We start from the raw sequence: 14,853 nt of genomic DNA, 5'->3' as shown, positions 1-14,853 counted from the left end.
TTGTACATGAGTTCAGATTTTGTGTCCTGTACTAAATAATAATGGCTATAACGCTATGATGATGACTTACGCCTGAGTGAGCGGAATTCTGTCCACGCTCTCAGGGAAGTATCGGTGCTGAACATTGTGGTGGATGCCGACATCACCATCAGGAATAGGCCGGCCGGGATCAGACAGGTGGGCTTGGGACGAAATCTGGAAGACATCTATCAGTGTCAGCTGCTTCATACATAACAATAACTCCAGGAGCATAAGAGGGGACAGAACCATGAAGTCATGAAATCTAACACAGGAAACAGTATACAACTGTACTGATGTTGCAACATGAGATATACACTGAAGTATGTAATTGTTTAGATAAAATTGATACTTTATTATTATCCTGACTTGTGCTTATCTCCTCCTATGCAAATGAAAGTGGAACACTTGAATCTCTTGTAGTTCCCTTGAAGAGAACATAAAAGGTCACTCACCCACGAGTTGCCGCCCTTGAATACTTTCCCACCAAAACAGTCACATGACCAACTATGCTTGTCACTCTCTCGTGAATATGCCTGACACTTGGATTTACATGGAAACCTGAAGTACCTCCTGTGGGGAGGTTGGGAGGGCTTGAAATCTTAAGTCAGGATAAGTATAAAATATCAATTTTATCTAAAAAATTACATACTTTTCCTTATCCTGACTCAAGCTTATTATGATTCCAGAAGCTGATGGTGGGTCAAGCAACTTCACTGATTCATCAGCTGTCCTTAGATACAACCTGTATCCCCCCATGGGAACTGTGTAATGGCACTTCCTGGATCCTCTTCTTCCAACTTCCGCTGTAGTTCAGGGGACCTTATCTTGTCATACTTCTCTAAGACAAGTGAATCCTGAAGATTCATGTTGATCTTAAATATACTAGTACCTTCCTCTTACTACTTGTGTAAATCAAATAAAGTATTCAACTTATAAAACTTAGACAGAAGTTGTGTAACAAATATTCAGAGTTTCAAATCTCTTATAATGGTTTCTATTACAAGGGAGTACATGCAGTGTTTCATTTAATGTGCATGCCCCCTTATAGCACAAACCAATTATAAAACTATGATCGTTCGTTAAAATTCTGGGATTTAAATATTCAAATGGCATGGTAAAATTATGAGGATTAGCAATCTAAATTTCACTTTATTATTTACTTTTTTGTTTAAAGTGACATTCATTGATACGTTTTCACCACAGCTTTTGTTGGTCTGGTAAAGTATCCTCTTTTCTTCAAGCAAGTCGATAGGATCCATACGTGTAGCTGGAATGTGAGCGGGTATCCGTGAGCTTGCTTGGTGTGCGGATGTACTAGTAGGTTCAGCCACTTTGGTAGTTTTAGGGTTGGACTTCTGAGTCCTTGTATTAGACCTGGGAACCAGACTTTCGCTGGCCAGTATGGTGTGACCAAAGTCAGTTGTAGCACTCGAGTCGGCTTGATCTCTAATTATACTTGAGGTAGTAGAACCACAGACGGGAATGCGTGTGCGTTTAGTCCTTCCCATGAGATGCTCACGTCTGTTGCCCAGGGCTGAAGGATCTGGTACTGGTGAGATAAATGTCTGTAGTTGTTTGTTGAACCATGTTGTAAACAGGTCTATATGGGGAGATCCTGCTTTCATTATGATGAGCCGGAATGCCTCTGAGTGAGGCATCCATTCTGTAGGTGATGGATGAAGTGGACGAGACAGAGCATCTGCTAAAACATTCTTGGCTCCTGGTATGAGACTGTTCAGTTGTCAGGAAGAATCATTCTGTCGATCAGTGAGATTGACACGTGTTGTATGGCATTGATCACTGCTTTCATCTCCAACTGGTAATCCAGTCCAGGAATTGAAGATCTTGCAATGTTTCCAACTTCATCAAGTTTACTAGCCATCCCAGTTGTGTAAGCAGTTTGATGGAGAAGTCTAGCTGCTGCTTGCATATATAGTCTTCGTTTAATCTCTTCATGTTGTATATTGATCTGAACTTTTCTCTGGAGTTTTCTTGGGCACTAGGAAAATTGGGAAGAAGAGGTCGTGTGCAAGATGATGGGGATCTATCACTTCTATGTTCTTGGAAAACAGAGAGTTGATGGCTTCCTCTACCTTTTCTGCCTGATTGTTTGCATCGTTGAAGACAAGCGTGGGGAGGGTCGGCAGTGGTATGAGCTGCTGCTGCACTCTGTGGCCTTCTCACAATATTTGCGAGACATAGTTGTCCTCTAGTATTTCCCAATTCTCCCCGTATCTTTGTAGACATCCACTCCCTGTTGAAGGTTGTACAGGAATGGCTGGGCTGGAATTATCCAGTCATTCTGAACCCACTCTTCAATGTCTTGATCCTCTGGAACTCCTTGGAGTGTGTCCTCTCCCAGAGTTGCTCCTTTTGTTTCCAGATGAGCAGGAAAAGAGCATTTCCTGCTCTGTAGCTGGAGTAATTTTTCTCCTTTGCCTTCTGCACACCAAAGGACTTTGACTTGTAGCTGTACCTCTGTGACATTTGACATCATCATCATCATGACTTTTCTGGAATCATGCGTGACTTCTTTGGCAACTTTGTTAATCTCCCTGCCGAAGATGGTAGATGCCTCTTAGTAGAGGCCTGGTGATTTTGTCATTCCAGGAACACATTGATACTAGATCATGTAGGGTGAGACCAACTGATGTCAAGGCCAGGCAATCCAACATGAAGTGTTGGTCCTTTTTCTTATTATTAACACTGATAGGATCATCTATCCTCTAATGTCTTGGGGATCTGGAACTTGGATACCAACGCCTCCTTGACATAACCTCTGCTTCTGAGAAGACATAATCGCCCTCTTTTTCCATAAATATTCCCTCAGATAGATCCAGGTCTGGTGAACTGTGCATTTGCAAACCTTCCTTCTGTGATCCTCTCTTTCGTGAACCTTCGTGTGTTCCTCCTTCTCCGAAAGTTTGTAGGAACTGTGAGTTCCGACATGGAGTGACTGTATCTAGACGAGGATTCAGTCTATTTGTAATTGACAGTCCCTGAGGTTGAGGGTTCATGGATGTGACTTAGTAGTCTCCAATATTCTCAGGAATGTTTGTAGAACCTTCTGCCTCCATGATGTCTGATTTTCATGAAAGTGAGGATCTTCTGGAACGCATACCTTCTCAAACATCATCTGTGACTGTACACTTGAGGGATGAGGATGTAGATCTCTTTGGAACAGATTCTCAAAGGCTCATGCTTTCCCAAACGATACCGGACATCATGATGTCATCTGCAGCTTCTTGCAGCTGTGCCGCTGTTACACTGGTGTTGTCTCTGATGATGGACGTCTGTGTTGCAGGAGGCTGGTCTTCAAATAGCTGAGCAGCTGCTGTGGTTGCAGAGGACTATTGTCTCGCCATTGAGGTTGTCTGCAATGCTGTTCTAGTAGATCTTAGTGGAACTTCAAGTACCAGTATCGAAGGATGAGCATAAATCTCAGCTTCAACAGGAGGAATGATGTCTTCATTAAACGACCTCTAATGATTCACTGTCTCACAAGATGACTTCATCGAGGTTCTAGATGAAGATGACTTCTTCTGCACTGCTGTTAATTCTCTGATGACATAGTAGTAGCTGACTTCTTCTTGGATACCTGACCAGCAACAGATGACTGCCCCTGCAAATCACCTATGTTATGAATTTCAGCAGTAGTTCACAACAAACGGCAGCATTACTTTGTTTATCATCAATGACTTGAGATGATTTCCTCATCTGGTCCATCGCACGTCTATAGATGCAAAACAAATAATGATTAAAAAGCAAAACCGATAAATTAATGCAGTATCTGCAACACAAGTTGGAAGAACGTGGATTGATGAATGACAGGCATTGGGGGTGAGGATCAGCCGCTGATAACTGGTACCTGCATTGACTGCATGACTTCACCAAATGTAAACAAAGTACATATAATGAAAAAATGTCACAAAATATGGATACTTTTTCACAAAATTTGACGTACAATAAAACTAATTACAAACCAGAACCCATTCAAACCTAAATTTGGATAATAGGGTCAGAAGACAAAAGGATATAGTGCTGTATACAGGACTCCAGTGCTCCCCAACCATCCAAGTGACAAGCATGGTCAGTCATGTTAATGTTTTGGCAGGAAAGTATTCAAGGGGGGCAACTCACGGGTGAGTGAACTAATGTAAGTCCTCTTCATAGGAACTACAAGGGATTCAAGAGTTCCACTATCACTCGCATAGAAGAAGGAGATAAGAATAATAAGCATGAGTCTGGATAAGGAAAAAAATTAAATTCACAGGTATCAAATCAGTGTTTGGAGAACTTAAGCCCGTAAAGGCAGATGGTGTAGATTCCTAATGGTCAATGATGTGACAACAATAAAAGACACCATGTGGTAATGACACTCAACTAGCCAGGTGAACAATCTTCATGTTAAAATAGGAACTCCACACATACCTAGGACAAGGATATGAAATAACTCAAGTATGGACCAATACCTCTTCAAGATTATGATTGCACTTACTGGAATGAAAACGTGTCAATGGTAAGAGACAATGTTTGACCTGTCTTGATAAACCAACACATTTGTTTCATCCTGTAACCTTACGAGTGAATGAGTTGGGTACTACACCACTTTCAGCAATACTCCAGCAATATCACAGTGGGGGACATCACAAGAGGGCATCACACACTGTACCAGTGTCAACACCAGACAGACAGAAACACCAGTCCTGGTACAGAGTGTCTGAAGTGCTAGTGATCACATAGATGAATGCTGCCTAAAGGAGATACACATCTAGCTACAAGTCAGTCTTCACCTTCTGTGCCCTGGGTGAATGTCGCAGTTGCATCGTCCATGCATGGCGACCAAATGGTCCTCTGATTAAAGATGTCACCATCGGAAGAGGATCTGGGAAAATACCAAACCCATTATTTTCAACCCCTGTTTCCGAAAGGGGCAATACCCCAAGAACATGCTCATGCCAAACTTTTACCATTCAAGATTAATTCTAAGCACTTCTGCATAAATAATTTTTCATACCTAACAAAAGCAATGCATGAACAAATTCAATCACAAAAGACCTAATTAGTTTTAATTAGTTTGTAGTGTAATGGCAACAATAACCTTTCAGTTGTATACTCCCCAGGGTGTTGAGATTGAAAATATGATACGTTGTGATGGACATCCAATGATTGAGGGAAAAACAAAGCACCTTTGAGCAGTTGAAATGGACTTTGGCACTATACAAATGTTAGTATAATAATTTTAATAATAAAACCCAATGATGACTGAATATGGAAATAAATCTCCTTTTTGTACCTTCTACAGTATCCAGCAGCTGGTAAAGAAAACTGATGATGATCAAAACGTTGATGGATTAGCTCCCCTTTATTATGCTCAGATTAAGATAATCTATATTTACATTTGTACTGCACTGAGACTGCAGACTGGCCAGGATGGAAATATATGAGGGTATCCTCTCTTTTTCATAGATAATCTCCTTTACCTTCAACATTACCGAGCGGCTGTTCCAGCAGACCTATAATGATGGAGTTGTCAATGGCAAAGTATCTGAAAGGGGAGCCATGTTCAGGAAGAGCACTCCCCTTAGCGTACTTGAGCAGGGATCTCTCATCCAGCAGGGAGAACAGTGACTCAGGACCACAAGGTGGAGGGAACGCCCCCTAGACACACAAGACAGTGTGTGAGGTACAATGTCAGTGTATATTGCCACAGATACTGTATGTACACGGAAAGAGATTATTATACGTGCATGTATGTCATTCTGTGTTTACAAAACAAATGTCAGATTTCAAGCATTTCTCAAACGTTGTGTACAATTAGAATGATTCACATGCATGTGTACTGATTTCTTTATTTTCCATCATATTTCAGTCATTTTGAGCTCCTCTTAGAAAATGAGCTGAAATCATGAAGAAAGTTAAATGAAAACAGCAATCATTAGCTATTACGTTATTTCTAATATGACATCATTCTGACCTCATAAAATACTAACAAAGTTACATGGATGTTGTCAACAATACACTGACACGTGTGAAATGATATTTGCACACATGATTTCCGCAAACTCTGTTGTTATGAGTAATTAATGTCCTTTCTCCAAATATCACAGGGCAATGTTCAATGAAGCTTTTTTAGCACTAATACAATGCCTATTTAATAACCTTTGTTTCAGTTTGAGCATAGCCAGAAACTTTGTGGATCAAGCTTCTTGAACATGTGACTGGGCAACATGATGAGATTAATAAAGCAGAGTTGTGTAATTATTAGCCACATCAATGAAGTGCTTGCAGGAAGCATGCTTATACTCACCACCTGGTCGATGATGCAGGTGAGCACTGCCTCTGCTGCATCCTTCACCCTCATGGATGCAGGCATCAACTGCTTATCTCCCTTGAATTTGGGTGGGTCACTTGCTCGGTTCTAAAGTGGACAACCAGACATTCTACATTTCCTTTGATAGACATTGTTTCATTTCTGCCATCAGACATCCTACTGTTTCTACAATTTCAGCATGCATTCTTATGTAAACTAAAGTGAAAAATCTAAAATCACACAAAATGCTTCTGAAGACTTAAATCAGTTAAGATGAATTTTTTTTCAAACTTAACGATAAATAAAAATGTGCTGTACATACATTGTAATTTGTTAATGCACACTGATACGATCACTACAGATGATAACAAAACAAACATGCCTTAACAAACACACAGCAATAAACATCAAGCTTGACCTAGAACTCCTGTTATTAAGATAATGATGTTTTGACATGATAATGCTGTATGAAACTGACAGGAATATCAACTAACTGTCTACAAAATATACAAAATGAGGCCTCATGAAGTAGGATTTCAAATCTGTGCTAACAAAAAAAAAGCCATACCACAGTTTTTCTAGAGTCAGTGGTAACATCTAGCTCTATGTTAGGACATGAACCAAAATCTCAAAACTGGGATAAGAACACTTTGATGGGGATACTCTTGCACCGATGTGAGAGTACTGGGTAAAAAAGAATTATCAGTCATTCCACTAACTAATACTGGGGAGTCTAGTGGGTAAAGTTATTGCTCATCAGTTTGAAGACTTGAGTTTGATTCCTGCCGCAGAACTAGCTCTCTCAGACAATGCGACAGACATATCAATACGTCATGGGCAGAGATAAAAAAGACTCTGAGTACCCAGCACACAAATCAAGGTACACAAGTCTCAGTTACTAATAAAATAGGTCACACATGTACATCAGCTCTGGTATTTTCCTATCAAGGATCTGGAATCATAACCACACACCCTGGCTCACGACAGCTAAGGGAAAACAACTCTGTAATGTGCCATGTCAACTGGCCAAACATGGAAGCTCCAGTGCTATGAGCATAGTTAATGGGTGCATAGTACACAAAGAATTATCTGGGATATCTGATTATATCTTAACAGTGTATAAATACAGAATGGATCATCAGATCAGGATTTTATATGATAGTATTGGGTTGCAATGGGTGTTCTGGCTGCAAGCAGTACACATATCAAATTGGTTGCAGGTTATAGAAATAGGACAACTGTGACTATATAAGCTCAGGATCCTTGAGGCTCTGATGAACATCTTGGATGAAAAAATACAGGAGACATGGTTTTCAGGGTTTCATGCAATACATTATCACCACCACTCCAAAATCTGGCTGTAAAAATATACATGAATGATTCATATGGAGAGAATGTTAGAACGCGCCATACACTCAATAAACTTTCTAATATTAACTTAAGAATTTCCTTACCACCTAAACAGATGGCATAAAGGACAGAGACCATCACTTGTAAAGTATATTTCAAACATATTCACTCTTTGTAATATAATTCTTGGTATCTGAAAAAATATCTATAGAAAACATCAGTCCCAAATAGACATATAACCAAATCCCCTTGAAATACCCAAGAGAATCTATTGCTCTATAGCTATACATATACGTCCAACATTCAGCTTTGGTCGATCAACAGAGTATAACAATATCTACCGCCATCAGCCAGCACTTTCACCAGTAGCTGAGTGCAACAAATAAACTTGATACTTTGTGGGTCTCAAACCATGTGGTGACACAGACTGGTAAGGGAGGCAGGCAATCACACACTTCACATTCCCAAGCACAACTGGTTGTATAGCATCCATGTAACCTGCGTTCTACACAACCCTAAGTCAGCACGAACAGTCTGAAGGGATATTTCAAACATTCACCACAAAGACCATCCAGTACAGGCTTTCCATGTTTGATTATCCTCCCTGGGCCAAATCTAATCAAAACTTTGTGAACTAAGTAAAATTCCTGTGGCATGGAATACAAGTAGAATACATCAAGCAGGCAGCCATCCCAGTATTCTAGTATGCAACACATATTAATTTCACAGTAATACTTGCATGCATATGTATTTTACTGAAGAGGTCAAGGCAAGGTATGTTTATCATCTAATAACACTGGTTACATGGATGTGGGGGTACATTCTCAGATAAACAACACAGGTTTCTTCTTTCATCATCACATGCTACTGACAAAGCAGCCCAAGCACCACAATATGACTAGTCTAGATGTACAGGACTACACACTGTCCACAGTCTACCTTGGTTGCAGGCAGAGATTTAGTATCCTTCTCAACCTTAACCTTAAGATATAGAGAATCTGCTGACTTGCTCTGAAAGTGAACCATTGAAAACACCAAACTAAAACAAAACTCAAAAAAATTGTGCATGAAAAAGATTTGACAAGAGTGTGGAAATACGTAAACAAGACCACTGAAGCACTATAGTCCAACTGAGCCTACAGGCTAACAGTCACAACTATCATATGTTTACTATATTTACATATCGTAGAAAGACTTGAAGGGCAAGGAAACTCACCACTGCAATGTTTGCAGATTTTATTTTCAAACAAAATATACCTAAATCACAAATGCCTTACCACAATCATACTGGACAAATATTGTAAATAGTGTAAAACCAACAAAATAAAATGATGGGCAAAACCATTCCTCAAAATGAAAACAAATCCATTCCAGGTCAGTGATGTGCTATGAATTACAACCATCAGGCTATTACCATATACGAGACTTACTTAATTCCCATTATGGTTTCTTCTGATCAGGCTGAAAGCTACACCAAACAGATTGTGATTTTTGATTTGGACATTTTAATATAGTCTGTATATTGTAATGTTATTCAGACACCTTAGATTTAGATATTCACAACAGTTGCAATACTGTTTCTAGTTTACTTGCCCTTTAAGGTCTTTTTGTCCAAGAGACATTTGTTTTAATGCAGGACCCTGTTCCACAAGGCAATGTTATCACTAAGAATGTCATCAGTCCTGCACTATACCGCATGATTAAGATATTCTTAGTTGCATGGCTGCTTTCAGACAATGGACCATGAAAAGTAAACAATGTGAAAAAATGAAACTGTCTATATGAACACAAAAATGAATTACCATGGATGAAATAAGAAATAAAATATAAATCCAAGACTTTTTCATGCAGAGTAAGTGCAGTGCTTTTTATGTATAAGATAAAAGACCATGTCAATAAGTAGCTTAATCGCAGTTAATGCATATTACCATGGTAACTGAATGCAGAAGTTAAAACCTGTTTTGTTAACTGACCTGTGACTTGGAGCCTGATATTCCCAATTCTACAACTTCCAGTACATTGTGCAGACATTCCTTGTCATACAGCAGGCTACTGTGCTCCACAAGCCACAGCTGTAGACATTTAAATGCAGCAACTATCATCGAATGAAGATCTCTTGAGTGAGATGGAGCTGGTCTGCTACATTGGAAGACAATGAAATCGCAGATCCACTTGACTGTTCTTTTGCACATCATAGCATTGGGGGGCTTGATGCTGACCTTGGCCAACCCTGCAAGGAGTTCCATTGCTGCTAGTGCTGTGTTGAGTTCCGACTTCCAGGAGGCCATGAGTCGAGTGCAGACAAGAGAGGTTGCATGGCCAAAAAGTCCATATGCTGTGTCTGAAACAATGTGTTGCTGAGTGAAAGCTGTTTTCACATATCTCCAAAGATTCAAGATGTTGATGGAAAAGGTGACTTGTACTATTTGTTTGAAGAAGTTTTTCGTTTTGCTGTAATGTATTACTAGTCTTCACACAGTGAGCAGATGTTTGATACTGACCTAGATCCCTGGGCTGAGAGTGAAGTCTATGATAGGAGGCGTCATGATAACTGGACTCCCCGGAGGATGTACTGGTGCTGGTCTGACTCACATCTGCACACAGACACACAGGAAATAAACTGATCAGCATAAACATCTTTACCGTCTCAAATCTACACTAGTCACAGAAAAAAAAGACTCAACTATTTGGAAACAGAAAAACAAAGCGAGCAGAAGATGATGGAAGATCATGACACAAATACTGGCTTGAGTACTGGGAAGAATGAACTCATCAATTGTTCTTTAATGATATTTTTCATGATGTCTACATTTTCATAGAGTTTCAGAAGAGAGGCCAGATGGAATGGATGTTGAGAAAAGCTTACCAGCCTGTATGTCTCCATCAGAAACATCCTGCTGTGGTTGTAGAGTGAGCTGCTCTGCCTCCTCACACGTTGCCAGATCCTGCACTACCAGCATCAGCCCACCTGCAACCAACCACACAATCATTCACAGAAAATCAAACTTCTATTGTAGCACAAAGAGCATTATTGTCTTGTATTAGATTCCTTCTTTGATTAAAACATGAAATTATAAGTCATACCACAATCTGTCAAGGACTGGTAGTTAAGTCACTAGTATGTTCAGTATATTGTACCAACAGTGTACTTACTTGTCAGATTTACTTTCTACTATCACTGGCAATATCACAGAATTCTCACAAGCATATACTGAAGGAACTAAATAAGGAAACATCAGTTCAAAGCAGAGTTCCTTTGTCTATTCTAAAGTCTTCACCTGCATTGCAACACAAGGCTTGTGAAGAAATAAAGGAACAATTGTGCTTTCATGCGTTCCCTCATTTGTTTTCCTCAGTGTCTATTTTGCTGGTTATGTTGTGTTCTTCCTGCGAAATTAGACAGTGCTTTCAGAATTATACAAAACAAGTATTTGTATCCATGTTAGATGTTTAACTACTCAGTGACTGACCCAGCAGCATCTGCGTGTTGCCGGAGTCTGTCTCGTTGAACAGGGCCTTCTGCAGAAGGTCTATGATGCGCGTCTTGAGCGAGATGAAGGACAGACAGTGGTCAGGAGTTTCTGGGCTGGACAAGATGTCTGTGAGAAACATGGGTGAGTGAGTGATGATTTATCAGTGTTTAATGGTGGCATGTCAAATCCAGTAATGACGTCTAGATGTGACACAATTCTCATGTCAGTATCTGCGATGACCACAGTGACATAATCTGCCCTAGAATTTCATACATCACTAAAGGAAATGAGGAAGTGAATGGAAGCGGTTCAATTAGTTAGCAATAATCCATCCATGAATGGATATCAGAAAGATGCTCACATCCACGACACTTTGTGATAGCCACTTATATATCACTGCGGCCCTTAAATGGTTAAGTCTGGACCTGGAGAACCAGGCTGAAATGGTGTTGTAATTGAAAACATGAATAAGTAACTAAGTCTGATCTACCAAGCCTGAATCTATCTCAGAGAATGGATGACTGGGGACTAATCTTGAATGGAATTCAATCAAATCTACAAATACCTGCTTCGTAAAGAAACACTTACTATACTAAGACTTCAGCTCCTATTGAGGAATTTGTTCAAATGAAAAGTAACTTAATTGTTAGAGAAATAACCACAAACCTTGATGATTTAACTAAAAAAAAATTTATCTTGACTGCCTAGCTTCATTTTGATGTTGGACAGACACAGGACAGCTGGCACTATAAGACTAGCCAGTAGACATCTTTTATGGGGCATGTATCAGTGGGAATGTTAGTATGTTGGACTGACTGGGAAAGAAGTCAACCACAGTGGTTACCAGTGGTGAGGTGAGATACAGACGACTGACCTTTGATCTGCAGGTCCTTGAAGTGGAGAGGCAGACACAGCATAGACAGCAGCAGATGGACACAAGCTTTCCTCAGTTCCACATATGGAATCTGCTCACACAGTCTGTAGCAGAAAAACATAGTCATATAATTGTATATAAATTTCACTGTGTATGTGATGAATCATTTGTAGTTGTTTTCATTGTTCCTACTTCAAACCATTAATTATGGGGAGTAGGTCACCATTTGGAAAACATAGGTAACAAACTCCCGGTCAATCTGTGATTCAAACATGTCTGTGTTTCATATCAGTTCATATTTACGGCACTGACTCATCATCATACAGGATGCCCTGAAGGCTTTATAATTTGGTCATAATACTGAAAAATGTCTATGGACATGTTTGTTTACAGAAGAAAGGTTATGTGTAAAGTACCCAACTCACTTGAAGTCTGGCTGTGTCTTTGTAAGAACCAGTTCCAAGGCATTGAGGATGTATGGTACCAGTATCTGTACCCCTGCCAGGTCAACCCGCAGCAGGTCGCAGGAGTTGAACAGGATGTTGGACAACACTTGACCACTGATGAAACCCTGGCAACATATACTGTTTGCAATACCAATGTCCCCCAATGGCTTCACTGATCACACCCTGGCAACATATACTGTTTGCAATACCCATGTCCCCAAATGGCTTCACTGATCACACCCTGGCAACATATACTGTTTGCAATACCCATGTGCCCCAATGGCTTTGGTATATATATCATGGATTTAAATCATCTAGCCATTCATCAGGTGAGTGAAATACTGTATGGCTGAAAGTATCAATCTCAGCACAATGATGTCACACCATTAGTGAAACAATCAAGATGATCAGTGATCATTTTCAGTGCCGTCAGGGAGAGCGTGTCAAGGGATATAACTGGTACTCCATAGGGAAACCAGTAAGCGGGAATTATTACACTGATTGCCATAATCATCACAATTTCACAACACTTTTTACATATCTCATGCCGGAGTGTTTACTATCAACAAGATCACCATCAGTTTCATTGAGGTCATCATAATTACAATGCCTACTGACTGTCTGATGATGATCACTACAGTCTGGGATGTCACTGCACTTGAAGCTGGGAATACTTCTTGGTTTACTCACCCTCAACTATAAGAGGTATTTATTATCTTGCTACTTCATCAAACTGTGACTAACAACGTCTCCCAAGGTGTCCAATAACTAAAGGGAAGCAACTACTGACTGGTCAGTCTGACACTGTTCCAAGCACCAGTTGTTACATACTTTGTTTTTGGTGACTCCTGCTGAAGAACTTGTGTTGCAACTCCATTCCAAATTCAGCCATGAATCTTATGGTCAAAACAGTTATTTTATTAAAGTAATCCCCTACTGTAAAGACAGTGATAATCAGTCATATCTCAGTATAGTAAACACCATGTATACTGTAGTGGTTGTGAATCAGGAGTAATTCTCTCTCTCCATGTTTCATGATCCCAGTATGTAAGCCACCATACTACAACTACAGCTACTGTTGTGAACTTCCCGATACTAACCTCCTCAGTCTGCAGCCCATAATACATGATGAGATAGAACCTGGAATAGTACACTGGCAGGATATCCTCCCTTGTTTTGTGTGCACAGAATATCCTGCAGAGGGCGCCGCAAGCCTCTGCCCGCCCTGCTTCATATGTGTTATCACTGCTCAATGATGTATCGGATGGGTCCGCAGATGTTGAACTGTGCTTCGACTCAATGAAAGAGCTGGTTCGACGCTGATTTTTGTCTGAGTTTGGGAAAGACAAGTTCAGGATGCACAAGTTGTTCCCAAATATCTTGGGATTCTTAAAATTACTGTACATGTGAAGCCTCTATAAGGTTATCAAAAAGGATGATACACTTCCATAAACAGTTACTAGATACCATGAACACAAAATGTTAGATAGCTATACGAAGATCTGAAGTTTCAGTTTTGCAGAAAACAACCTGACTCTCACTATTTGTAACCTGTGTTTCCATGATTAACTTTTCTCGATGTGACAGAGAAAGAGTGTAAGCCACAATGGCACATCAGTAGTTCAGACCCCTGAGACATAAAACGCATTCTGGTAATTAACTTCAACAAGTTGAACTTACGTTTAGTAGCATGAGCTGCATGGAGCTTTACCCCTGCAAGTGAAGCATCAAATAACCAAGCTCCGAATAGGTGCAGCACACTGTTACATGAGGGACGTGTTGGAGCAAATGGGAAGCGACTCCCTAGGGAAAGTCTACCCACACTACTACTGATTGGAGGGGCAGCTGTCTTGGGTGTTGCATTCTGGGAGCCCTTGCTTGAACCTGAGAACAGAGTTGAAGGGGAAGTCACCGAGTTTGCTTGAGACAATTTTTCCATCAACATAAAACATAAACGTGTGGGGTTAAATAGTACATAGTTCCAACCTTGTTTGCTACCCATGAAGGTCACGAGGTAGAACAGGCCTTCAGCAACCCATGCTTGCCATAAATGGTGACTATGCTCTGTTGTAAGAGGGATAAGGTGGTCAGGCTCGCTAACTTGGTTGACACTTGTCATCGGTTCCCAATTGCGCAGATTGATGCCCATGTTGTGGGTCACTGGATTGTCTGATTCAGACTCAATTATTTACAGACCGTCGCCATATAGCCAAGATATTGCTGAGTGTGGCATAAGACTAAACTCACTCACTCACTTACTCTAACCCTCTTTGCAGTTGTTAGCCCCAGGGCCATTCTACTGACCCTCAAAGACAGCTTTGAGTACTAAATATTCATTTTCACAAACAGCGTCAACAAATGTGTCATCAGATGTTA

General features: G+C 40.3%; 1 protein-coding gene across 5 annotated transcripts in view; it reads right to left on the bottom strand.

Annotated features, from left to right (window-relative positions):
• The window catches only part of LOC137294654 (ral GTPase-activating protein subunit beta-like), a 374,261-nt gene that overhangs the window by 323,820 nt on the left and 35,588 nt on the right, over positions 1-14,853 (bottom strand). For 3 of the 5 annotated variants that reach the window (XM_067825718.1, XM_067825717.1, XM_067825719.1), the window contains 13 exons: positions 14,158-14,361; positions 13,578-13,807; positions 12,457-12,602; positions 12,032-12,135; positions 11,155-11,283; positions 10,551-10,652; positions 10,186-10,278; positions 9,658-10,025; positions 8,624-8,695; positions 6,332-6,442; positions 5,505-5,682; positions 4,815-4,906; positions 71-195 (listed from right to left, as the gene is read on the bottom strand). In XM_067825718.1, the coding sequence (XP_067681819.1) occupies positions 71-195; positions 4,815-4,906; positions 5,505-5,682; positions 6,332-6,442; positions 8,624-8,695; positions 9,658-10,025; positions 10,186-10,278; positions 10,551-10,652; positions 11,155-11,283; positions 12,032-12,135; positions 12,457-12,602; positions 13,578-13,807; positions 14,158-14,361 (1,954 nt within the window). The remainder of the gene's footprint in view (positions 1-70; positions 196-4,814; positions 4,907-5,504; positions 5,683-6,331; positions 6,443-8,623; positions 8,696-9,657; positions 10,026-10,185; positions 10,279-10,550; positions 10,653-11,154; positions 11,284-12,031; positions 12,136-12,456; positions 12,603-13,577; positions 13,808-14,157; positions 14,362-14,853) is intronic. The other 2 variants (XM_067825720.1, XM_067825721.1) reach the window with 1 other exon arrangement.

Source organism: Haliotis asinina, chromosome 8 (assembly GCF_037392515.1).
Source record: "Haliotis asinina isolate JCU_RB_2024 chromosome 8, JCU_Hal_asi_v2, whole genome shotgun sequence".
Classification (NCBI taxonomy): domain Eukaryota; kingdom Metazoa; phylum Mollusca; class Gastropoda; order Lepetellida; family Haliotidae; genus Haliotis; species Haliotis asinina.
This window is presented reverse-complemented; position numbering and strand designations above follow the sequence as displayed.